The sequence below is a fragment of the Nesoenas mayeri genome, assembly GCF_963082525.1.
Source record: "Nesoenas mayeri genome assembly, chromosome: 12".
NCBI classification, from domain to species: Eukaryota; Metazoa; Chordata; class Aves; order Columbiformes; family Columbidae; genus Nesoenas; species Nesoenas mayeri.
Window position 1 is genome coordinate 15,223,184 of NC_137547.1, and position 25,537 is coordinate 15,248,720.

The following is a 25,537-nucleotide window of genomic DNA, read 5'->3' on the forward strand; positions in this document are numbered from 1 at the left end:
TTATTTCTCTTCTTTTTCTTCTTCCTCTTTCTCTGAAATCTCAGCAGCAAGGATTTCTTCATCCTCTTGTGCCGTAGAAATCACACGAATGGTCACTAACCTATCAGATGATTTTGAGAATATTTCTTCTCCCAGGTGAGTGGCTGCTTTGTGGGAGGTGACAGGAGATCTCCGGTGCACTGGTGATTTTGGTGGGTCTGGACTGAAACTGGAACCCTGCGACCAAAAAAAAGCCCAACACCTTAGAAGACCCTTGTTCACTACCCCCAACATCTACGCTGTGCAAGGCAGGTGGATGTTTCACAGTTTCACCACCCCAGACCTCACTATCAGGATGTCAGCTTGCTGCCAAGATGACCCTTGTGACAGGGGCAGCTGGGTTATACCCTGTACATCTCAAGAGAAGTGCATAGAGATGCACCGAGCAGCGAACCTTCCTCACACCTCCTGCACTAGCTCTTGTCATGTTTCTGAAGCATCTGGACAGGTAGATCCTGGCAAAAGCTTGGCAAAAGTGTTGTTGTGAGGGGGCAGCCCCAGACTGCCCTGTCCTGAAGCCTCCTGTAGAGAGGAGCCTCAGAAACCTCACCTATGGCTGTGCCATGGAGAGGGACATCCTTCTAATGGACTCCCGCAACCCCTTTAGTGGGGTTACCTCCTAACTCGTGCACCCTCCAGTGACAAGTTTTGTTGACACTACTATATGGAGCACACCTTAGGAAGGAGAGAATAACAAAAGGCAGCTTCACTGCTGCCTTTAACTGGGTATTTGTTAGTGTTAAGCAGCACATTGTGTGAAGCCTCGTCACGCTTCTGTGAAGGGCTGTAGAAATGCAGTTACGCTCAGCGTCTCCCTGGTTATTTACCCAGCCTCAAGGCCACCGCGCGCTCCCAATCAGCCGCTCTTTCACCTCCTTTTACACATACAGATGCGATACTCTGCATAGCTCCACGCTGGGAAGTGTAAAAACAAAGTCTACATGGTGATACAAGCATTTTTTAAGAGTTCAGCAGAGACACTTGGAAATAAAAAAAATAAAAAAAAAAAGCAGTGCCACTTTCTTTTTCACTTGCTAATGACAAAAAGTGAAGATGGTTTCACTGCAGTGCACGCACAGCTGGCAGGACAGCGTGTCTGCTGTGAGGGTCTCTGCCCCAGCCACACTGTGAGAGCTCCGCAAGTATTGACTGCTCTGCGAATGCTGGATGCCAGCATCACCCTTTGTCCTGCCAGCACATCGATTAATTATGAGTGGCTCTGTCTCTGCAGCATAGAAGAGATATTTGTCTGTGGCTGTAGCGCAGCTGGGAACTAGACTCGGGCTTAGCACAACTGGGCAAAAAGTCAATGTATTTCCTTTTTGTGTCGCAAAACAAACCCCTGTGGGATAATGACATTCTCCCAAAGCCATGTGTAAGATGCTGGACTGCCCCTTCCCATCTGCCCACACTAGGTCAGACCCCAATGACTCGAGCTCGCTCCTTTAAGCTATCTTAATAGCAGTGTGTGGAACTGGTTGGGGAGAGCAGCAACGTGGCACCTGACAAAGTAAAGCCGAATTGCCATCCTCCCTGCACTGACCTGCGTCTCCTGCATCGCCTTCAGCTCCTTCAGCCGCCAGCGGAGCTGCGCCAGTGGCCCCTTGCCCCCCATCCTCCCCGTGGCAGCCAGGGCAGCCTGGAAGAGCTTTGGGGTGTCAGCTTTCGGGGGGATGATCAGTGTGTCTCCGGGTGCTCCTTTCTCATCTTTGGGTTTGTTGTTGCTTTTCAGCATTTTCCTGCAGCAAGGAAATGGAGAGATTATTTCAGTCTGGGAACATGTTATATTGGCTGGATTTTGTAATATAGAAAAAGCAGACTTTGAAAGGACGGGGATTTTTTATGTTTTAGGAAGGACAGAATAACAAGTCTAAGTAATGCTAAAAACTAAAGTGAATATTTTAATCAATTTTTAAATGAATGCAGTTTGGCCACATTTGTTTCAGATTTGCATCCACTTTCAACGCTGCAGCTTTGCAGCAGGACAAGGCTGGGTTCGGGCCCCTCCAGCCCCCCCAGCCCATGGAGAGCGACAGGTCCCCTTTGCCAAAGAGCAGCAGCTCCAGCCTCACTCTCCTCTCCTCTCCTCTCCTCTCCTCTCCTCTCCTCTCCTCTCCTCTCCTCTCCTCTCCTCTCCTCTCCTCGACTGTGCCCAATGCCTGGCGAGTGCAGCAGGAGCTTTCCCAGTGCTTGGCACAGAGAGAAATCTCCCCTGTGATCTTGAAATCAGTACTTGGCTTTTTTTTAAACCCCACAAGCTAGAAAGCAGCAGCCTGACACGCACTTTGCCTTCTTACGCAGCAGCTTCTGAGACTCCGGATAATGCACCAAAATCTCATTCAAGTCCTTTTTATCCAAAATGAAGAGGTTAGCAAAGCCATGAGCTACGACGTTTGCTGTTCGGCGATTTCCCCCTCCTGCTGCCAGCAAGCTGCGAGAGACACGGCAAGACGTTAATGCTGTTATCAATGGGCTCAGCACAACATCTGTAATTTAAAATCTCCCTTTTCCCACTCTGTCCCCTCATCTCTCTCTTTCAGAGGACTCAAAGTTTAATTTTCACCCCCAATTAAATTTTATAAACCCATTTTTAAAATAATGCTGGGAAATGCTGGCACTGAGCCCTATATAAAAAATTATTTACCTCTTTGAAGGTATTGCATTTTACACCAGTCTAGTGTCTGCTGGATTGTAGGGATGTAAACTCCGCCACTGTGTTATGAATTGGTACAGGACTTTACATGTCCATGAAATGGGCAGACTGATGGCTGGGGGGTTGTTGTAGTGAAACATCTTTTCTCATTAATTTTCCTATCATTCCATATACTTCTGCTTACTGTCACTAGCTCCCCAGGCAGAAAACAGCACAATGACAAAAAGAGTGGAAAAGCTCCAGGAAAAAAGCTGTAATTTGTGCAGCAGATCAGTGCAGCAGATTTGTGTGGTTGCTCAGTGTTCATGGCTCTCAATCACAAAGATTAATTACAGTGCTGCTGATCTCCTCACCTCCCACCCTCCTTGCCCAGAGTCCCTGAGGTATATTTCCACGCTCCCTGGCGATGCTTCACTCACCTGATTTCCCCAAACACAGACCCAGCTTTCAGAGTCACCAGCACAGTTTTGCCATCGGGTCCCCCCAGCACCTGCACTTGTCCTGCCTGGATAATGTACATCTCGCGGCCGATTTCTCCCTGCAGTGAAGATGGGTGCTGTGCGGGGTGTCCAGAAACAGGGAGACCTTATGGGTGCCCTGACCTGCATCTTGCTGGAAACCCCCGTGATCATACTACCACCTCTCAATACACTTTGTCCTGTTGGTGCTCCCTCCCAAGCATCCTCATCTGAGCATCCCAAAGTCTCCTTCTGCTTGGCAGGCTCTGCCCTGCTCTCCTGTTGTTGGTGGCTGCAGCAGAAGAGCTCAGTCTTTGCACAGGACCAGCTGCAACTGAGGATGTTTTTGCTCTGAACTCCCTACCTTTGAAGTGGCTCGATGCCACGGTGATGGGCCAGGCCTGGCTTTCCCCACTGCACATTGCTCCTAGTGCCCTGCACAGCCCAGCCGTGACACCAGGGATGGGAGGGCACTTGAGCGTCTCATTACCTTCTTACACACATAGTCATTAGGCAGGTAGACCACCGATCTGAGCCGCTTCAGCATGTCGAAGATCATCTGCCTGTCACAACCCTGAGCCGAAACAAAGCCAATAGCACCGTTAGTCTGTGCCGGCACGCCAGGCTCTGCCGTCCAGGACCTGTGCTGCAGGGGGTACCTGGAAGAGGGCCACTTTGCTCACGATGTTGTAGTTCACGTCGATGGCGATGTCCAGTCTCATCTTGTCCGGCAGCTGCACCAGCAGCTCCGACTCATCTGTGAGACACAGCAGAAAACTTGCTGTTTGCAGCACTGGATCTGAGTGTGTGTCCTGGGCATGGCAGTGGGAAAGCAGCCCACGTTTTGGTGGCAGAGGGCAGCTTGCCCAGAAGGGTCTCTTGCAGCCTCTGCCTACCCAGCAACCTGCAGGTCTAAAGTGGTGGAGAGCCACCTTTTACATTATCACTGCCCTGTCTCAGAGACAGACGGTGAAGCTCAAGTGAGCATCTTTCTTGCCCAGGAGAGAAAGCACAGAGGTCCCATGTGATGATTTACTGGCAGGGTGAGCCAGTGGGTTTGCTGTTGGACACACTCTGGTCAGCAATTGCCAGTCCCTGCCCTGTTCTCAGGGACAGGCGGGTGGGATGCTGAGCTCCGTGCACTGTGTGTGATGCTGGGTCACCAGAGTGCAGTGACACAGTGGCAATCTATATACTCTATGGGTGGGCAAACAAGCCTGTATAGCAAAGAGTAAAATAAGCCACCTCCCACCCCAAAACTGTACTGCTATTTGTGATGTTTCAGCTCTGCAAAGCAACCACAGTAAAACACACGCAATGCAAGTGTTGATCCTCAGAGCAGTTGGATCTCACCTAGCATGCCTTGTGAATGCCACGTGTACTCGTACCATGTTTTCACCCGGTTCTGAACAGTTTTAGGGATTTTGTAGAAGTTCATGTATTTAATCGTACTGTCCATGCAGCTCCGATAGTAAGTTTGCCCTGCAGTAGCGGCGCCAACCACGTCTCTCATCTGAAGGAGAAGAAGAGGTGGAAGAGATGTTTTAAGTGCTGCCCCTTATCCATCACACAGATTAAGCAGTCTAGAGCTGGTATGCTGAGTCCTAACAGCATCTGGCAAATACATTGTCTTCCACTGATGCTGAGCAGGTCCTTGCACAGGGAAAACAAACCTGGAGATGCAAACCTGTGGACCAACCCCACCGAAACCTTCCCCACCTGAGGCTGGAACCCCCCGTGACTCCTGCTCACCTGCCCAATCATGACAGAGAAAGCGAAGACGCCGGTGAAGTAGTTCAGCAGCTGGAAGACGATCTCGAACAGAGTCTTGGGATCTGGTAACCCCCCGATGGTGATGAGGGTTTTGACTGCCCAGTAGTAGCAACGGATGTAGCTGGGAGGAAAAGCAGAGGCAGCTTTGAGGGCGTTTCTGGCGTGAAGGCCTGTTTCACCCTCAGTACTGAGCTCATGTCCTCTAGCCACAACAAGCCAGAGACCACTGGGAGTAATTACAGGTGATGAAGTGAAAATTAAGGGGCTGCAGAGTCCCCACCACACTTGCAGGTGCTTCTGGAGATGCTACAGGAGCAGAGCGATGTAGGGACCCCCCAGAAACCTCCATGCAGGAAACTCAGCTGCTCTGGCTACTCCCATTTTCTGCTTCTTTCAGAACCACTACCATAAACCAGCAATTTATTTTCAGCAACATTTACACTTTAAGAATTAATCGGAGGAAGAAAAGGGTGCTAAATGGATTGTTACTCAGTGTTTTGTTTTGCACATGTTCTACAATGTGCAGGTATGGGAGGTACGAGGCAGCATTCAGCTCATGAGCCGAGTGCTCCCCCTGTGGCATCCATCACCAACAGTGCAACGAACATTTAACACGTGTATCCTGGAAATGCCACAGTGAGAGGACTGAGAGGACCGAGTGGCCACTGTTCTCATCTCACACTCTGGGAATGAGGGTGCTGGGCTGGTCCAAGGGTCCTGATACATGGCACCCAGGACACACAGCTTTGAGTCTCCATCCTGACCTGGCAGCAGGTCAACATGAACAGAAACAGGGCTCACACTGTCATCCTGCTCAGACAGGGGCTGTTTCCTTGTTTCCCAGCACCAGCTTCCCAGTTTTTCAGCCTCTTCAACCTGCCTTCGCCTTCCACCTCCGCCCAGATGCAGCCCTTTCATCCTGCAGCACTGTATATTACTGCACATCACATCGTCTCTGTCCCTATTTCAGGGTTTTTTATGAACCCAGCTGCACCATAACTCCTCCCTCCGTGCTCCAGCTCATCACAGCGAGCTGCGCTCTGTGAGGACTCAAGCCCTGGCTTGTACCTGTTTCCTTCCCCATCATAGACCCAGGTGGTAGAGCCCAGTCCCTCGTAGGCTGATGCCCAGTAGTAGAGGCAGGAGTTCACGTGCAAGCTGTACAGTAAATAGGCAGTGGTTCGAATCACTCTGCGAAAAAAAAAAGATAAAGGGGAGAGAGCGGGAAGGGAGATGATACGGTGCCTGCTGGGAGAAACACGTCAGATTCCCCCCTGTATCACAAGGCGCTTTGAAGCAATGAGCCCAGTGCTGGCCATGCATGTCCTGCTGATTCAGGAACCACAGAGAACGCAAAAATGCGGCCCCCACTGCTCCCTCCTGCAGCCCTGCGGCTCCACAAGTGCTCAAAAATGCAGTTTATCTACTGGTGACTCCTCTTCACCACCAGTACCCCAACCCCTCTGAGCTGGAGAGGGGTGATCCTACCCACACGGGCTCCAGGACCCCCACATCCCACCTCCATCCGACAATGCCCGTGTCAGCCAGTCCAGAGACAGTGAGAAAATACACCAGAAACCAAGAACGAGTGCACACCCAAGTGAACCTTCTTCCCAACAACAAACAGCAGCTCTCCGCTCCCTCCCTCCCGCTCACCTGTAGATGTAGGCCTTGCTCAGGATGGCCTCCAGGCGGTTGTTGAACTCGAAGAAGGCCATGTACTGGGAGGAGAAGGAAAGCAGCGTGCTCCAGCTTCCCGTGACATCCCCATGAACCCCCAGTCCCCCTCTGTGTCCCTCCTGCAGCCCCCCTGCCACAGACAGGTTTGGCTCCATCTGTAAGTGCCCTTCTACTCAAACACAAGTGTGTTTTAGGATTGAAATGAAGCGTTTGATCAACAGCCCTGCAAAGCCTTTGTCTTCCCATCTATTTTTCAATCCTCTTGTCATCACTGATAAGTCTGGCAAGCTGTAGCTTACCCTGACCAGTGCAGAACTCCTTCACATCCACTGCAACTGGTGTTCTGCCTGGTTCTGTAAGCTGCAACTCACCTTCAGACAGCGAGGAAAACGCAGGAGTGGGTTGACACCAATTTTGAAGTAGAAGAAATCCAGGGGCAGGAGGCAGACCACATCCATCTGAAACCCGCACAAAGACAGAAACCTCTGTGGGGACCTGCAGGCGCGGTGAGGTGGAGCTGCAAGCCGCGGTTCAGATTAAAGATTCAGATTAATAAATAAAATTATGACAAACCTTAAAGCGTTGTGATCGCAAGTAGTTCTCTTTCATGGCCTTTTTGTCGGTCTGGTTGGGAATAGGAGGGGGAGAGAGAAAGGAAGAGTGATCATCACTTGCAGAAAGGAGAGTCAAGGCCAACACGGTCCTACCTGGCGTTCTCCTTCTGCAACAGGGAAGATGGTTCCTTCATGCTTGGGAAGCGGAGCAGAGCAAGAGGAGCAGGAGAAGACCTGGCCATATGCCATCTTCCCATCCTATCTGGGGACATCCTGCGCTCGCTTTGCACCCAAGACAAAGCACATCGCAATGCCAGCACCACAAAAGTCAGAGCTTACGGGAGAAACCTCCCTGTCTGAGCATTTGCATGGGCCATGGGAATGCTGTACCCTCAAGGTTTTATTTTTCACAGCTTATTTGATTGGATATGGAAATGAAATCAAGGGCTTTCACTTATCTCAGGTGCATGATCTATGCATTCAGATTGCAATTGCTTTTGTTACATTGTTAATGCATTCTGCTTACCTATGCTCCTGAAAATTAAACCCAGAGTTTATTACGCCATCAGCTCACATTCAGCAGTGTATGGCTGTGCCGGGGCTGGTCAGTGTGTACCTCATCGCACCACCAGCAGGATTGTGCCGTGGATCAGCACCCACTGAGCATCCCTACCCAGGAACAGGGCGGTCATGGATAAAATGTTTTCTAGATGCGTTAATATTGACTTTAAGGGGGAAAATCCATATGTCTGGCCAGTCAAAAAGACTGCCGGTTTATCTACTATATGGCAGGAGAGATGCTTTCAGTCCTTCAAGAGTGGACACAGCCCTGATGGCCACAGCTGTGGTGGGATTCAGAGCTCAGTGACCAGCACCATCCGTGCCACTCCCTGCAGCTGGTCCCCAGCAATGGGACACGATGTGCCACCACTCACTATTATGTCTCCCCCCTGAACAAACTGCAGCCGGATCTGAAAGACGAGGATGTCCAGCAGATAGATGAGGTCACAGAGGTAGTCCACGAGCAGCCAGCAGTGGATGTTTCCCGGTGTCTGGTAGGGGAAAGCCCAGCGGACGGGGATCAACCAGCAGTTCCAGTTCCAGGCCATGACAACGAAGAACAGCCACAGCACGTACATCAGGTCTGTGCACAGGGAACAGAACCACGATTAGCCAGGCACATGTGCCTCATCTGGGTGAATCCACCATGCAAAAGTGTTTTCATCCCCTGACCTGCCCTGGACACACGGAGGAAACCTGCAGGAGCTCTCGTATCGAGAGTATTTAATTGCAAGTGAGCTGGGCTCTAGATGCAAAGTGAATACCACCAGTTGCAGAGCACATTGATTTTTATCAGCAAGCCTCTTTTAACTTTGCTGACTCAACTAGGTTTGCTCTTGCTTTGCTCCCACAGCACTGAATTTCTTGCTTTGCTTTTCTCCCCGCTGAGGCTGTGCTGAGCCCACTGCTGGCTGCCCCAGCCCGGCGGCTTCAAAATGGCTGTAAAGTAACCAGGACTAAGGAAGGAGCTGCCTTCCTGTGGGGTGTCCAACAGACAGTGCATTTTTCTTTTGTGAATTTCATTTTTATTTGGGGTGTCCACACCACAGGGACAGTGTTTGCCCACTTAAAAGTCTGAAAAGCAGAAGGCGGCTACCCCTTCCCTGCCTGGTCAGGCTCCTGACACCCACAGCTGTCGGCAAGTATTTAGGAAAGCCTGTGCATTGCAGGGAAATCTAAAACTCTGGGATTTATTTAGTAGACAGGTGTAAGCCGAGTTGATCCTTCCTTACTCATCCTCTCTTCTCTACAAGGTCACATCTCTTACATCTCCACCCCTCCTTACCCCCTCTCCCCCAGCCCCACCAGCTTGCCCCCAGCCCACGTGTGTCACTCTGCTCCATCACTCACTGGTGAGCGGGTCGATGCTGCTGGGGAACTGGTAGTTTTTCAGTCGGTCCAGCCAGGGCCGGTACTTGAAGGTGCAGCACAGCATCTCGCAGTAGTGCTCGTCCCCCCCCGGCTTGTCCCCCTCCGGCTCTGCTGCCGGGGGAGGCACTGGTGCTGCCGCAGGCACTGCCTTGGCCGGGGCTGGGAGAAGCCACACAGTTATTTTAAAGAGCAGAAAATCTTACTTCAATTTAAGATCTTTAAATTGTTAGTAAAGCAGCTATCTCCCTGAAAACACAGCGTGTGTGGGCACCCAGCAGTTCAACACTCCCAGCCCAACTTGAACTCACATGCCGTAGGGCTCTCGTCGTCTGAGGTGACATCAGGGTCAGTCAGCTTCTCCTTCACCTTCTCGGTCCTCTCTTTGAAGAGCTTCACCAGCTCCTGGAGCCGGTTGTTGATGACGGTGCTGCTCACGCTCGTGGCTGACCCGATGCGCTCGGGCAGGCTGTGAGGAGATCATGCAGATAGGAAAGCCCAAGGGCAGGTTCACGACCCAGTTTTTAACCTACAGAATCCTGAATTAGGATTTACCCATATTTATTTGGCTATTGTGTAATCACAAGAACACAAGTTAAGGTGGTTTCAGTAAAATACCATCAAGCAGGGCCAGCCTGAGCCTCACCCTTGCCCTGGGGTGTGAGATGCCCTCAGAGGGATGTGAAAAGCATCAAGATCCCAGGCTTGATTGTATGTACTCGGGAGAAGAAGATTTTTGGAAGAACTATGTGGTGAAAATGTGCACTAGGCCCCTGAATTTATAAGCATTATCACCTATTTGCAGCCTCTTTATTAAATATAGGTTTGATTCAGATCAGGATGCTTTACCTAGCATGACTGAGAACAAAACCAAGCTCGTTTGCCATTGCTCCAGGTTGGTTCATTGTGATAATTGGCACAAAATCCTGCACCACATGGAGGTACATACCCTCCCTAAGTCTTGACATCCCAGGGGGACAGCTGGCTTAGAGGCTGTGCCCTGGGGCTGCAGGGAAGCCAGGACCTGGGGTGCATAGAGCACAGCTTCTGCCCATGTCCTCGGTAGAAGAAAAAGGTTTTTTCCATAATCAGTAAGAACAAAGTGTCCCTATCATGCTATAACATACGCAAATCTAAGGTGCATCTTCTCTGTGGTTAAACCTAGTGGTAAGGAGAATATTTCTACATGGATACAGGAAAAACAAGAGAGCAGTTTCTGCTCCAGGGAGCATCATGATTGTTATTTCTGGAAAGGAGGTACATTACTCATTACACAGCGCAAGCCTTGCTGTGGCCACGGCTCCCTCTCCATTTGTTATCTCAGAACTTCTGGGATCGTTGTGATTTCCACCCAAGCCCCAGGATCATGGTGGACCCCCCAAGAGCTCAGCTTGTCCATAGTCCCCCCACGCACCTTTCCCTCTGCTCCTTGTCCCAGCCCAGCAGCCCTCGGGTGGGTGACTGGATCACCAGTCCCTCAGCCTGAGCATCTGCTGGGGCCAGCAGCTTCCTCCTGTGGACACAAACACAACAACTGAGGCTCAGCTTGTCTCCCATCCTCAGCCAGCTTCTCTCCCTCCTCCTCCTCCTCCTCGGTCTGTTTTCCACTTCCCCTTCTCCTACCATGGCCAATTTTCTGCTCATTTTTGGTGCTGCCCGAGGTCAATGGGAGGAACCCACCCTACTCATTTGCTGATAAAGCCCTACTTTTTTACCATGGGAGTGTTAAAATACTGGCCCAGGTTGCCCAGAGAAGTGGTGGATGCCCCATCCCTGCAGACATCCCAAGCCAGGCTGGACGGGGCTCTGAGCAAACTGATCTAGTGAAGATGTCCCTGCTCATGGCAGGGGTGGCACTGGATGATCTTTGAAGGTCCCTTTCAACCCAAACTGTTCTCTGATTCTATTTCTTCCTGGGCACCACTGAGCCCATGGCTGCACGGGCATGCAGCCACCCAGCCCACTTTGCAACCCATTGTGGGCACCTGGCAAGGTGCACAGGGGGTGGGCACCGCTGCGTGCTTATCCCCAGGGCTGCACTGTCACACCACTGCACTCAAGAAGCAGGCAAGGAAAATGCAGTGCTGCTACGGTGGAGCAAAAAAGCAAAATCTGGGAAAAAAAAGGGAAGGTACAGGGGACACCAGCTCTGAGCTGGCTCTGTAACACCTTAAACCTCTGAGACAAGGAGTGAATTGCAGAGCAGTGACTACATAACTTGGACCCTCTAATGCGATTTTTTTCCACTGGTGCATCAAGACTTTAAACAGTATCTCCTACAATATGAAGCAATCCAAGAGACACATAGCTAGTGGAGTGCATGTCAATCAAGTACAAGCTAAAGATATCATCCTGGCTTGCTGTCCAAATCTGCCCGAAAGGGGTTGCTCCATCTGGTTACGTACATTTTCCTGTACCAGCACGGTCAGAGGGGTGAGAGCCCCTGGGAGCTGGGGACGACGCCTGGGCAGAGCCGTACCTGGGGGTTGCGGGTGCCGCACCAGGCACCGCCAGCGCGTTGGGAGTGCCGGGCGCTGGTAGGTGGGTACCGTCCTCCACCGCATCGCCTCTGCCATCCGCATCCTTGCCGCCCAGGGTGGGGTGATTACCTGGCCCGTGGAGAAGGACAATAATTGCAGGTGAGAGGGGTGCAGGGCCCAGCCTGCAGCCGGGATCAAGCCCCAAAAGCCCCATTGCCTCCACAGAGCTGCCCCCAAACCCCAGAGCATGCTGGAAGGACTCTCCTTTTCCTTCTATTCACTTCTTTCTCTCAACAGTTTGGAGCATTTATTTCTCCCCCTTTTTTTCCCCCCAGTTTTTAACACTATAAGAAGTGCCACCTGCTTCCCTTCTGCTTTCCCAGCATGCAGTGATTGTAACTACTGCCTGCAAGTGCTGGGTCTCTGTAGTTTAGAAAATGATGGAGACAAGGATTAATTACCAGCTGCAGGTGTTACGCAGAAACTCAGGATTTCCAGCTGCAGACCTGCCTGTCAGAGTCTAGAAAATCTCCTGGGTGTTCTGAACAAAAACATATGGATCATGCAAGCTCCAGATTACAGGAGCATTTGCTTTTCATGCAGAATAATGCACTATTTAAATAAGGACTTACAGCTTCTACTCTTTTGCAGAGGTAACAGCTGCTTCCTGCACAAGCCAGGTTTGAAGCGGGAAGGCTGGATGTTTATAGTGGGTAAGGAAAGATGCCAGTTGCCCAGGGGTGCTGAGGGTCATTTAGGCTACACTCCCCACCAGCTGTGCTGGGAAGTGTCATCTCTTTTCTTAGCTATATAACCAAATGAATTAGTTCCTGTGGAATTTCTTCTAACAGGGATTTTCACACATCTGATGTAGGACCAGGGGACCAGAGTGTGGCTTGATCAGGTCACCAAAAGGCCTGTTTGGATCGCAAAATTAAAATCCCATTGTGTGCAAGAAAAAGCAGCAGAATTTGGCTTGTTGGTAAAACCAAAGCAAAGCTCCAGAGACATAACTTGTACTTCTGGGTTAAAAGGCAGAAAATGGTGAAGTGCAAACCTTCATCTTACCGTCCTCTTAGTATGAGTGGGTTGCACGAATGCTGAGGAGAAAACTGTGTGTGCAGCAGATATTTAACCCTCTGCCTGTGAGTCCTTAGGAAGAGTTTTTGGCCAAACAGGTCAGAACATATAGCGTATAACATACAGATATTGGCAAACGCTCTCTAGGGGGTAGCTGGAAAGGCACATAGTGATCAGGTGGAAGCAGAAAAAAACATGAATTTTGTTCCCCAGCCTCTGTGCTGCAACATGAAGCGAGCTTTTATTTATTGATTTTTTTTTCCTAAAAGCAACTACTCCAGGCGTAACCCCTTTGCCCTGCCTCCCCACCACCAAGCGATGCAAGCCCATCGTCAAAGCCGATGTCTCTAATACCTAGCAGGGATTGCTCCTCATTGCAAAAATTGGGGTTGACAACTTCAGCCTTTGGCTTGCTGGTGACAAGGACAGGGGTGCGGCAGGCAGCGGTGGCTCGGTAGCTGGGGACATTGGGGAGCTGCTCTAGCGCGCCGTGGCCGGGAGGGGAGGCGTCCCCGCCGTCCAGCGGCTTGTCATGCACCAGCCGATCTAGCTCGACGTCTCGGGCGCGCGCGGCCATGCTGCTAGGCGCCTAGGTGCTTCTAGCAAAGGACAAGGCATCGGGAGCTGCAATAAAACACAGAGTGGTTTGAGACGGGGTGGTTGTGTCAGTGCTGCTGGGGTTTTGGTGCCGCGCACGGATGTCCGTAGTGCAGGACAGCAGCGGTGAGCATCCTACTGTGTGCTTTTCTAGTGTCTCTGTGAGACCAGGGTGCTAGACCAGGGTGCTCTGCAGGGCTGAGTGAGCAGAGAAATCTCCAGCCTGTACCAGGGCGCGGGTTAAACCATCTCTTGTGCAACTCCCTGACATCAGTGGAGTTACACCAGGACCTGCTTTTGCTCGCTCAGGCTGCATTGGGAGCTCAGCACCTAAGTTTTATTACCAACCTGTTACCTCCTAAAAGGTTTTATTAAAATGCACTTTATGCCACCCGTTATTTCCTAAACTGAGCAAAGTGGTAAAGAAAATCCTTTTTATCCCCTCTACATTCTTCAGCTGAAGAAGAAACTCTTATTTCACATTAGATGTTGCTTAATCAACAAGACTAAGTACTGCGTAAGCAGCAGCCTTTCAGAGCTGGCTCCAGCTGATGACACTATTGCCATCGCGCCGTTCCCACGGGATGCTTTAAGCCAGTGAAAAGCCCTGCCTGCCCACGCAGCCCCACGCTGCAGAAATCTCAGAGTCCTACTCCCAGCCCGCGGGGAGGGAGAAGCTGCACTTGGCCCTCACTGAGCATAATGTTATCTGCTTCGGTTTCTCCTAATTTCACATTACACTGCTATATTATCATACCTTCAGCATCAGTCTCAGCAGCTTCAGCTGTTTCCTCTTCCACCTTCAAACCAAAAAAAAAAAAGCCATTTTAAGGAGAAAAATACCTGCTGTGTCAGGAAAAGAGCAGACTTTGCAGGTTGATATTCCCTGACTATCCATCAGCCTCTCAGCTGGTTGTTCAGTGCCAGCATTTTTGGGTAAAAGCACCCCTTGGTGCACAGCTCCGGAGATGTTCAGAGATAGGGACATCTCAGTGGGCAACATCCCCAGTGTCCATCCCAGTCCCTGCTCCTCACCAGGGCACTGTGTCCCCCTAGATAATCTCTGAGCGCCCCCAGCATGCACAGGGCAGTGAGAGCTCACTGCAGAGCTGAGCCCAAGCAGGGAGCAATGCTGTACCTGTACAAAAGCACCTTCCAGATCACTTATCTCAGCTTCTTCCAGCTGCTCAAACCTGAGGGCCTCCTCTGCGAAGTAGACACCATCCACACCCTCGTCAGCGGTGAGACAAGGTGATGGAGCTCTGGATGGGATAGATCAGAGACAGGGGCCCTTCCTGAGGTTGCACACATTGTGGACAGGGAGCAACATGTCAACAGGGGGGACATCATGTCAATAGGGCGATGCACAGCTCTCCCATTTTCGGGGAGCACTGCTCCTCCAGCTGTGCTGCAAACCACATTTACAGGCAAACGATAGCACAGAAATCTGAGTTTAATACAGCAGCAGTACAAAAGAAATTGCTCCTTAGATTAGAAGGCACTTGGAAAAAATACTACATGGGAGACCAGGTGACAGGTGCACAAATAATGCAGGGCATTGCATGTGCATACACAAAAATTGCGTATGCAGAAAGATACAGGCAGTATGTTTCTGCCACTGCGCATAAAAATTTCTCATATGATTAAAATTTGCCAAATAAAAAGCCAAGAGCCTAATTTCCAGGGAGGGCTGCCCCACAAGCACCATCTGAATCCCGTTTTCCTCTGCAAGACATCACCAGGATACATAATTCTCATTCTCCTTCAGCAACACGCAGAGAACCCAGCTTTGCCATTCTGACAAAGGGTGCTCACAAGATCAGTTTTATCGGTTGAATATAACTTTATAACTGAAAGCAAAAAAAAAAGCCTCATCATGTTGTTCTGTGCACTTATCTCCCTATTTGCTCTTTTCTGGCAAGAGACACAAAGCGGGGATTTGGTATAATGAAAAATTTTAAGACAGCTAAACGCATGAAAATTGAAAAAGCATCTTTCTGCATCCTTGGCAGGTCCTGAGACAGAAGGTTAATGCAACAAGCAGTGGCTGCTTCTTATCTTTCATCTCCATGTCTTAAAATCCTGTTATTTTCCAAGGTCATTTAAAACATATTTTTAATAATTCTGCCTCTCTTACTTTTTTTTTTTTTTTAATTAGGTTCCCTTCAAATCAATCACAAATCTTTTCATCCTGATCTAGGAAATCTGTCGCTGTTGCTCTTTTCCCATAAACAGACAAACACATTGAAGGATGGAGCAGCATCTCATTCACCCTACAATTGAAGCTCAAGTTTTTCTAGTGGAGTTCCAGGAATAAATTTTGATGGAATAATAAAATATGGGTTTAACACTGAATATTCATGTGTTTTCAGCTTCTTCCTGAAGATCTAGCTACTTCAGAGGAATTAACAGAGACTAGGTAGTAACTAGGTAGTAGCTCCCTAAATGTTTATCTCATGTGAAATCAGAGAAAACCACTAAACCCAGCGGAAATATTTTTCTGATACCATCTAGACCAAAGTCACCACTGATAACAGCTGACGATAACTCGGATATTTCCTACAACACAAAAAACAGTAAAATTGTACCTACTTGTATGAAGTGGTATTTGCAGGTACAATGCATAATCCTGCCTTTAAATTCAGCTCTGAAATACTCATAACAATCCCAGCTGCCCTGAATTAATGGATATGGCTTTAAATAACGTGGACCACGTCCAGGAACCGGCTGCTCGCAGCTCCCTGTGAAGGCACAAGCCGGGGCTCCTGCCTGGCTGAGGGAAGGGAAGGGATGGCCGGGGCTGCGGTTGCTACGGGCGGCCGCGATGGAGATGGAGCCGGTGTCACCAAGAGACACTCGCCTGTCACCAGGAACCGCGTCAGCAGCGAGCCCTGGGGTGAACCGGTTTGTGAAAGCATCGCTCCCGAACGCATCCCTCCTTGACGCGTTCCTCCCAAACACATCCCTCCTTAATGCATCCCTCCCAAACACAACCCTCCCTGGCGCATCCTTCCCTAGCGCGTCCCTCCTGAACACATCCCTCCCAAACGCATCCCTCCTGAACACATCCCTCCCAAACGCATCCCTCCTGAACACATCCCTCCCAAACGCATCCCTCCGTAGCTCGTCCCTCCCAGGCAGCAGGCTGGGCAGCCCGGCTCTGCCAGGAGGAGCTCGCTCATCCACGGGTGTTTCAGCCCCTCCGGCTTGTGAATGCAGCTGAAACAACTGTGTTCACGCTCGTTTCCAGCAAAGCCATAAAGACAACAGGAGCCACTCACCCTGTACTCTCCTCCACCGCCTTCTCCTCCTCCTCTTCCTCCCCCTCCTCCGCCTTTTCCTCTTCCTCCTCCTCGGCAGCACTCAGGGAGCACAGCCACAGCCTGGGGAGGAGAAACTCCTTAGGGGAAATCCAAAAAGTACATCTGAACCTTATGATAGGAGCACTGCTTGGCTCTGCATCCCCTTTGGCCAGAGGTGCTCTGCCTCCATCCCCCAGCCAACACTTTGCGGAGGAACATGCTTCGGCACATTCAGCATACGCTGTTTCACAGCCCATTAATGTCTGCAGCCTCAAGAAGAAGAACGGGAAAAAGTTTGGGAACACAAAACCAGAGTCCTTGAGCCTTCAAATTCCCCCTGTACCATGGGGAGAGGAGGTGTTTAGGGGTCACTATTGCTGATTTTGACCAAAACCTCCCTGTTAATGAAATCCAGCCTCTAGAATAGGATGTGCTTGCCGCCCACAGCTTCTTAGGCTCATATACTAAGGGGAAAAAATCTGAAAAATATTTTTATAACATGTTGAGTGTTTTCTGGCTGAGCAGAAGAGAGCTCTGTTGAGTGAAGGTGGCTCTGGGCATCGCTTGGGCTTAGTCCAGTCATGCATCACCCATGTCAGAGGTGGGGACTGCTGTGTACACCCTTCTCTGCACATGTGCTGGGCTCAGGGGGCTTTCTGGGGAGCTGCCAAACCCTTTGGACACCTCTCATCCCCCTGCTGAAACGCAGCCTGCTTCCAGCTCCGAACACATTGCCCAGCCCTCAGGAGGACCTCAGCAAGGCTATCTTTTGGAAGACATAGGAAGAACTGCACAGAGAAGACTACCATTTCCAAATATCATGAAAGTGGGATGCGCAGTTGATGGAAATGAGGTCCAAACCCTCTTGCCTTAGGAATAAAAATCTACTTACAGGAAGCCTAAGCAGAGCATCCTTCAGCTGTCCTCTGCAGGCAACACGAAGCATTGCATCCGTGGCTCTGCCACTGCCTGCCCCAACCCAAATCTCAACACCAGAAGGAAAGGCTGTTTGCTCAAACACTTTTTGGGTCCTTCTGGTGCCCTCTTTTTTGGAAACAGGCACCTTGGCTGCCTGCTGCCAGCTCTATCAAGGAGGGACGCCCAGGGACGTGCTCATCCCCTCCTGTGGCCACCACACTAGCGGCCAGAGAGCCTACAGAGCTGCCCGTCCACGGCATCTCCCTTTTCCTGCCTGGTTTCTTCTTCCTGAGGTTCCTCCTGGATGGGGGGAAGGAGACAAGCATCTGTCACCAGCTCAGCCTCACGACCCCAGGCCATCATCTCGCAGGTGGCTTTGTTAATCCACTGATCAGTGATCTCTTCCAGGATGAGGTCGGTCTCTTCGGGTTCCCCGGGGACAATGTGAACTGAAATAGAAATGGGGAAGGGGAGGTGATGAAGCGAGAGCAGCACATTTTCGAGAAGCCAGGGAAAATCCCACATTTGAGCTGCTTGATGCAGAGGTGTTGCCACATGCTGGGACTGAAGCACCTCTCAGACCTGTACAGGCCCATTACCCCAAGCTGTGCCGGACAGATGCCTTGGGCTCTTTTGCAAGAAGAAGGGAGCAAATACACCATTTTGTGCCAAGTGTGTCCAAAGCCCTATGAAAACTATAACCCTTTGCATGCAGATGTCTGTTGACTTCCCTACACACACAGCAGCCTCCACCAACAGGTGATGTGTCCCATCTCCAGGCCACATTTTGACTTCCCTTGCAAACAGAAGCAGACATGGGAAGACCCCAAAGCCTTGTGAACCCTGAGCAAAGCACTGCACTAGCACAGCCCAGGGACCTTGGCTTTGTAGAGCAAGACTCAATGCAGAGCCCACGTTGGAACACCCCAAGTACCACATCACGTCCGCTCTAAACACTCCACTGGGTACAGTGTAGGAAGCATCCCACGTGGCCCAGTTTCCCAGCATCATTGGGGGAAAACCCACGATGGGTTACCGGGGAGACTGCGAGAGCAGCTCCAAAGCAAAGAGCACAGGTCTGACTCGCTCTGTGTCCCGGGGGTTCCCACCCCACCACTCCACAGAACAAAGAAACATGAGGAGGAAGCGCATCCGTGTACTGTAAAAACAGTTTATTTTGAAGTCTGCCTGACAACAAAACTTACATGTCCACACTGAAGCTGATAGGAAACATGCAAATTTGACTACAGAAAGGCAGGAAACCCACCCATGATGCCCCATGCTGCCTTTAATTCACTGCCTCTAGATCTCCATTAATTAAAATGCAGGACATCAGTGAGGTGGCTTTTAAAATACATCACAGCTTTTGGATACATTATATAAAAATGTGGCAAATACTAAAACCGTAGCCTGGTACCAGCAGGGTTCGTTATAAACACAGAGGATGGGGCTCAGGCTGGTTGCTTGGCTCATGACTCGTAGTTACATCTGCCTACATCATCCTAAAGAAATGCAATAAGACAGTGGAAGACCTTGTCATGGCCTTTCTATGTGTCAAGGAGGTTTGTATGAAAGATGGAGAAAGACTTTTTACCAGGGCCTGTAGAGATAAAACAAGGGGCAACAGTTTTAAACTGAAAGAAGACATATTTAGATTGGACATAAGGAAGAAATGTATGATAAGAGTGATGAGAAAGTGGAACAGGCTGCCCAGAGAAGCTGTGGATGCATGTGTTGAAAGTCAGGCTGGAAGGGGCTTTGAGCAACCTGGTCCAGGGGAAGGTGTCCTTGCCCATGGCAGAGGTGTTGAACTAGATAATCTTTGAAGGTCCCACTTAACCCAAATCATTCTGTGGCTCTAAGGTCTGTATTAAAACCTGGGGTGCAGGGGATCTCACCCCATCCAGCCCAGCCTGGCCGCACCGTCCAGGCTGGAGAGATCCCCAAAGTCCCTTCCCTGCAAAAGCTTTGAACCATTAACTCCTACCTATTCACCTAGAGAATAACCTCACCCTGCATTTGCTGCTGCAAACCAGAGCCCTTTCCACTTGCTGGGAGAAAACACTCAGTTAATGGAAGAAAAGCAATGAGAAGCTGACAAGAGCTTAAAGAGATTTATAACATTACACCTGGGAGAAAGAAGTCAACTAAAAGAAGCCTGTGGGATACAGCTGGGGGTCTCAGGGGTGAATATTCAGATGCCAGTGGGAGTTTGAGAGGGTCAGGGGAGGTTGCAGCAAGAGGCTTTCTGCCTCCAAGGTGTCCTGAGTGATGCTTTTCTACCCTCTTATAAAAGCTCTCATCTCACAGACATCATCCTGCAAAATCAATAGCTCCAGTTCCTGGAGCCAAGAGGGAGCTGGGATGGGACAGCCCTGGGAGCAGGGACACACAGCCTGGGGTCCCTGTCATCCCAGCTGGGAAACAGCTAGAGACCATCTGCAGGTTGCCCTTCTCTCTTCCTCCCCAGCTGTGCTTTCTCCTCAGGTTGGTCTCGTTTGGTTGTGGGAAAGGCTGGCTCACCATGGTCTTCGTTTTCCATTTGTTTCAGAGGCACTAAGCCCCTTTGCCCCCTGAAACAAAAGGAGAAGGAAAACATTAATGAGCGTGCTGGCAGTTTGGTGCCAGAGCAGATCTCTTGCTCAACCCAATTGCTCCCTTCCTTGGGCAGATTTTAAGTGACCCTGAGATGCCTCAAAGCACCAAAGATCTGTAACACAAGCCAGCCGCCCACAAAGGCTGCGAATGCCCCACATATGCAGCAGCATCCCGCTCATTTTGCCTTTTTCCGAGGTCCACAGCAGTGCTCAGGTCTCCAGTTTGTACAAACTTGTGGAGAAATGCCTTCCTGCAGGATTTCCCACTCTGAGATCCCACCAAGTGTCTGCTGCCTTGGCGGGAGCATCCTCCCACATGTCCCTGGAGGAATAAACAGCCTCTGTGTTCTGCGGCGGGTCCCGTGGCCTGACCAACTGCTCCTCCCTGGGGACAGCACTTGTACGGGGCTGCCTGACATCCCTCCTGCCCCATGCATCTGTGGAAGCAGCCGTGGCTCCCAGACAGGAACCCCGTTTTGCTCAGCATCCCGCAACGTGGCTGGCATGGGGAGCCAAGCCTGGCTGCCTGTAGAGCTGGTGCTTGCTCCCCTCCACAGGCAGGCAAGCAGCAGCGTGAACCCTGAAATGCTCTCCTACAAACATACAGACTCACATTGAACACACCTAATCCCAGGATTTTGTTTTCCTGGAGTACCTTCCTAGACCAGGTTCAGCAAACACCCTTTGGCTCAACAGCAAACGTGCCAAAGGGGGTGATGAAGGGGTCATGTTTGAATTCCCTTGTAATTCTTTGATCAAATCCCACCAGTTTGGCAAACATCCTCCGGCACAGCTCAAGGACAGACCTTGATGTCAGCACTAACCTCAAAACCCGGGACCTGAGGATATGGGATGCTGGACTCAGAGAGACTCCCATGGGCTGAGTTTTACCAAGCCCAGGCCACAACCTCAGATCCGCTCCCACTTCTCAAGCTGCAACAGCCTCTCGTGGCTTCCCTGGGGGATTTCAGGGGCTCCCCACCAGGCACCCACGGCAGACCAGGGAATAAAAGCCACCAGTGGCCCCTCTTCCCAATAACCACTGTCTGACCTCAGGCAAGTTAAATGGCATGGTGAGATGGAGCAATTACTTACTTTCTTCCACAGGACTCGAGGTTGCCACAGCCATTCCCTGCGTGGAGGAAAAGGGAAACGTGAAACAATTTCCTACTTTCAGTAAACCTAAATTTTTACCCTAAATGCCCAATTTTCAGTAAACATAGTCCTTTTACCCTAAATACCATATGTGATTTCTAAGGGCATGTCAGACGGCTTGGCTGTGGGCATGAGCATCCCCACACATAGATGGGGAAGGGCAGGAGCAAGTCAATGAGCTCGCCTGGGTGCAAAGAAAGGACAGGAGAGCACATAAATCTGCTGCTGCTGCTTCTCCTTAGAGCTGGACTGCAGCTGGGTGAGATGCCAGAGCCTGGACACCACCTGATACCGCACAGAAAGGCAAGGAGACAGCAAAGAAAACACGCTATGGACACTCTCAATGTTTAGAGTCCAAATCCTGGTTTTCATCAGCTAAGCAGGTTGTGGGGATTTGATTTTTGAAGGAGCCGGGTGACAGCCCTGAGCACAGCAGATGCTAGCACTGATTTGGTGGCATCTGCATGGCAGGAGACACCCTCCTGGCTGGGGACATGGTGCTCATGCACCCTTTACCTGCCCAGCAGACAGCGTACCTGTGCATCCTGCTTCTCCCTGGTCACCGGCTGCGGCATCACCTTCTCCAGCCCCTGGACAAACCAGGCAAACATCCTGGTGACCAGAAAACACTGTCAGACCTAGCTGCCGGAGCCTTTGCTCCCACAGCAGCCATCCCTCTGGCCACGGTACCCATGCAGGAGGTGCCACCATGGTTACCTGCTGCCGTCCCCAGCCAGAGACTGAGGGATGAGGGTGGCCGCCGGCTCTGGCTGCCCCTTGGCTGCTGCCGGCTCCACTGCTCCTGGTGTGCTCTGGGTGGCTGAAACGCTGCTTTTTGCCTTTGCCTGGGTTTTAGTCCCTTTTGTGCCTGCTCAGTTTTATTCAGAAGGAGAAAGGGAACAAGTAATGCAGTGGTGATCTTATAAACTGTTGAGGAAGGGGAGCAAGCAAGGACAGGCTTGGGAGACCTCCCTGGCAGCTTCTCCCTGAGGGATGCAGTCTGAGATGGGGACACGGGTGGTTTGGGGACAGATGTGGTGTAGGGGCAGTGCCATGATGCCAGGATGCGGTGTGCCCACCCGTCTCAGCACAGTTGATACCATGGGGCACAGGGATGGAGGGCAGTCCCAGCGCTGATGCCTGCACCCAGGTTCTTGAAGGCAGTGTCCCTTCTGAAAGTGCCACCCGGGAAAGGGGAATTGCTCACCTCCCATTGTGGCTTCGCACTTCTGCTCCTTTGGCTCTGGCTGCAGAGGGACAAAGGGATGAACACGTGGCAAAGCACCATCTGTGGCCCTACACCACCCTGGGTGTGCACGTCCCACTCCCCAGAGGGACCCACATGGACAGCGTCACACTCCCTTCACTGTGGTTTCAGCACCATTTCATTGACGAGGACCATTAAAGCCAGACCTTGGTGTTGGTGGCACCAGTGAGTCCCAAATGGAGGATCCCCCAGCATACGGTCAGGTCAGGGAGCACCAGGATGGCACCCCAAGGTCTCTCTTTTACTTTGCTGAATTCCCCTGGGGTTTTCCTCCCCAAAGCCTCAGCCAGGGTGTGTGGGAGGATGGGGACCCCACTCCTCTATCACCTCTGCCACCTGGTTTCCCCGAGCCTGGCAGTGCTCACCTCCGGCTTTTTCAGCACCTCCGGCTGCGGCACCATCCTCTCGAAGCCCTGCGCCAGCCAGCTGAGCACCCGCGCTCCTGCCCTGCGGGGACAGCGTGCCATAGTCAGGGAGCTCATCCTGCACCTCCCTCCTGCCCTCCCACATCCCCCCGCCAGCCTCCCCAGGGACCCACCACTCCTTCTCGCCGGTATCTAAGTCAGCCTCGGACCCATAGCCATCCAGCTCATCCTCCTGATCGAAGGGGGTTATCTCTGCAAGGGGAGCAGTGTTGTGGGGATGCGGGAGAGCTGGGGCTCCTGGTCCCCCTAGCACCCAGCTCAAGGGACCAATAGCACCAGCATCACTGACTAGAGAGCTGGGATGTGGGATTTGGGGAATTACAGAAATGCCCCTGGGATGCTGCAAGATGCAGACTCCCAGCTCTCCTTACCCAGAGCATCCTCTTCCTCATCCTTGAGGATCTGGACCTCTGTCTGAAAAGCCAAACAGACTGTCATCTGCCCAGCAGCCAGCATGGGGGCTCATCCCACCAGGCAGGGAGGGAAACCTGCCCTTTCCCCAAGGATGGATGAAGGCAGAAGCCCATGCAGGGCAGGATAGTGCTCCGTGTTAGCACCGGGAGAGTGATAGAAAGAAATTTAAAAAAAATAATAATAATAAATAAAAGGTAAAAAGAGCTGGAAGCTCAAGTACACCAGACTATTGTCCGGATCTGTCACCTACCTGATCAGGAACATCAATGCTTGTCTCGAAGCTCTTCCCAAGCTGCTGCAGCGTCCCTGGGGCTGGGACTGGCTGGGGAATCACCTTCTCCAGTCCCTGGGAGATCCAGGAGAGCACACTGCTCCCCACGCTGCCAGGGAAGGAGGTGAGTCAGGCTGGGACGCTCCATCCCAGGCATCCAACTCCTGACCGAAAGCAAAATGGTGTTGTATGCTGGAGGGTGCAAGAGTGATACCTCTCAAACACAGAGCCTGGGTCCTCAGAGACCGCAAATCCCACCTTCTTTTCCACTTCTTCAATGGCAGCAGGAAAACAAATCAAAAAGTTTTCCCATCACTGCTCAGGCAGTGCAGATGGGTAACCACTGGAAGAGGAACAATGACCCTCTACCCAAGCCCACCCGTCCCACCACTGCAGGGGCTTACCCTTGGTGTGTGCATGATCAGCAGCGTCCCCAGGGCCACCAGCCTTTCCTGTCGGTGCCTTTGGGGTAAAAAGCAGAAGGTGTCAGAGAGCGAGGTGCAGGGGACAGTGTTCCCCACTCAAAGGTGGCTGTGAACCCCAAGGGGTCCCCATCCTTCCTGCTGCCATCAGAGCGGGGAATGTATCCTGGCCCACATCCCTACTGGGAATGCTGCCCAGCATCCCTGGGTGCCGCAGCGCTGGGGCTGGATGTAGAGGTACTGGACATCTCTCAACCAACCTCATGGGGTCCCCAGTACCTCCCAAACTGGCTCCCCACTCACCTTAGCTGGCTCAGGTTCCTGAACTGGGGCCAGGGGCGTCTCCTCTGTCAGATGGGGCAGCGGGGGCTGCGGAACCACCCGCTCGAACCAGCCCAGCATCCAGCTGCCTGCGGGGAGCGAGGAGGGGTCTCCAGCCGGCGAGAGGCCAGTAGCAGTGGTGCACGTTCCCTGGGGAACACTGGGTGCATCAGCTGCTCACGCTGTTCCCAGGGCAGCCCAAAAAGTCCTTGGTGTCCTTTTGTTTCCACGTCCTGCTTGGGAAATGCAGCACTGCAGCACAGCCAGACCAAACCTGCTCAGCCTCTGACCTCTCGCTGTTATCATGAGCAAAATACACCCTCTATTTTAAGCACGCAGACTTAGTTAAACTTGCTTTTCCCCAATGTAACTGCTTAGTTAGGATTTTTTTTGCACAATCCTCAATGGCTAGTGTCACACAAGGAGAAGTGCTTGTGAAGCCAGAGCAAATAGATCACAGAAACTGTGATGCTCTGCTCAGAGTCCTTTATGTTACCCCTCAGTTTTCATTTGGGGGATGAAAAACAACAGTAATTTGAGTAGAATTTGTTTATGGGCAAGTTCACACCCCAACACACTTATCAACTTGTTCTGCCCTTAGGAAACCACTCTGCTCCATCACCTTTCAGCCATGGTGGCCACTGGGACAGGCACTCACCTGGGGCCCTGGGGAGGGCGGCAGGGGCAGCCAGCACTGACTTGCTTTGGCCGCTGTGATGTTGATGGGGTAGGTAAAAATAAGATGTGGCAAAGCAGGGATTCAGCTCTCCAGGCTCTGTTTGCTCACTGCTTTTGGATCCCCCCATCTCTTCTTGGTGTGACTCCAGGCTGGGATGCAGCACCAGCGAGCCAAGTGATGCTGCATGTTCCCATGCTTGGGTACAGGACAAGAGCCCAGCTCAAATTAGGGATGTCTTCTGCTGTTGCCCCTCCAAAGACCACTGCTTTGCCCAAAATGCCCCTCCAAAGACACCCTGCTCTGCTCAATGAGAGTCTCAGGAGCATCTCGGATGGCACCCACGTTGTTGGTCACAGGAGGCATCCACAGAGGGCAAGAGAAAGCAGATCCCTGAGCTCCATCCAGCCCAGCCAGGAGCCTGCATGGGAGCTTTGACCCCAGGTTAACACGTGGCCCCAACCCCCCACACACAGCAGGTTACAGGATGGAAGCTGCTCAGTGCTGGGCTCTTTGCATTAACCCC

At 51.5% G+C, this 25,537-nt stretch overlaps 1 protein-coding gene across 1 annotated transcript; it reads right to left on the reverse strand.

Moving 5' to 3' along the window:
* On the reverse strand, positions 1-24,898 carry CNGB1 (cyclic nucleotide gated channel subunit beta 1; the record flags this gene model as incomplete). Its single annotated transcript, XM_080351925.1, has 32 exons — positions 24,318-24,898; positions 23,997-24,054; positions 23,807-23,864; positions 23,572-23,701; positions 23,279-23,321; positions 23,021-23,099; positions 22,848-22,929; positions 22,423-22,462; positions 21,933-22,083; positions 21,752-21,827; positions 21,156-21,192; positions 17,738-17,912; positions 16,525-16,626; positions 14,382-14,505; positions 14,001-14,043; positions 11,566-11,695; positions 10,501-10,599; positions 9,398-9,555; positions 9,069-9,248; positions 8,093-8,301; positions 7,177-7,227; positions 6,975-7,061; positions 6,580-6,644; positions 5,992-6,114; positions 4,903-5,044; positions 4,504-4,663; positions 3,810-3,907; positions 3,641-3,724; positions 3,112-3,230; positions 2,324-2,470; positions 1,583-1,778; positions 1-216 (listed from the first exon to the last, which is right to left on the reverse strand). Exons 1-32 carry the CDS (start codon positions 24,414-24,416, stop codon positions 1-3), a joined length of 3,561 nt encoding a protein of 1,186 aa, XP_080208051.1. The 5' UTR covers positions 24,417-24,898.
* Positions 24,899-25,537: the final 639 nt, after the last annotated feature.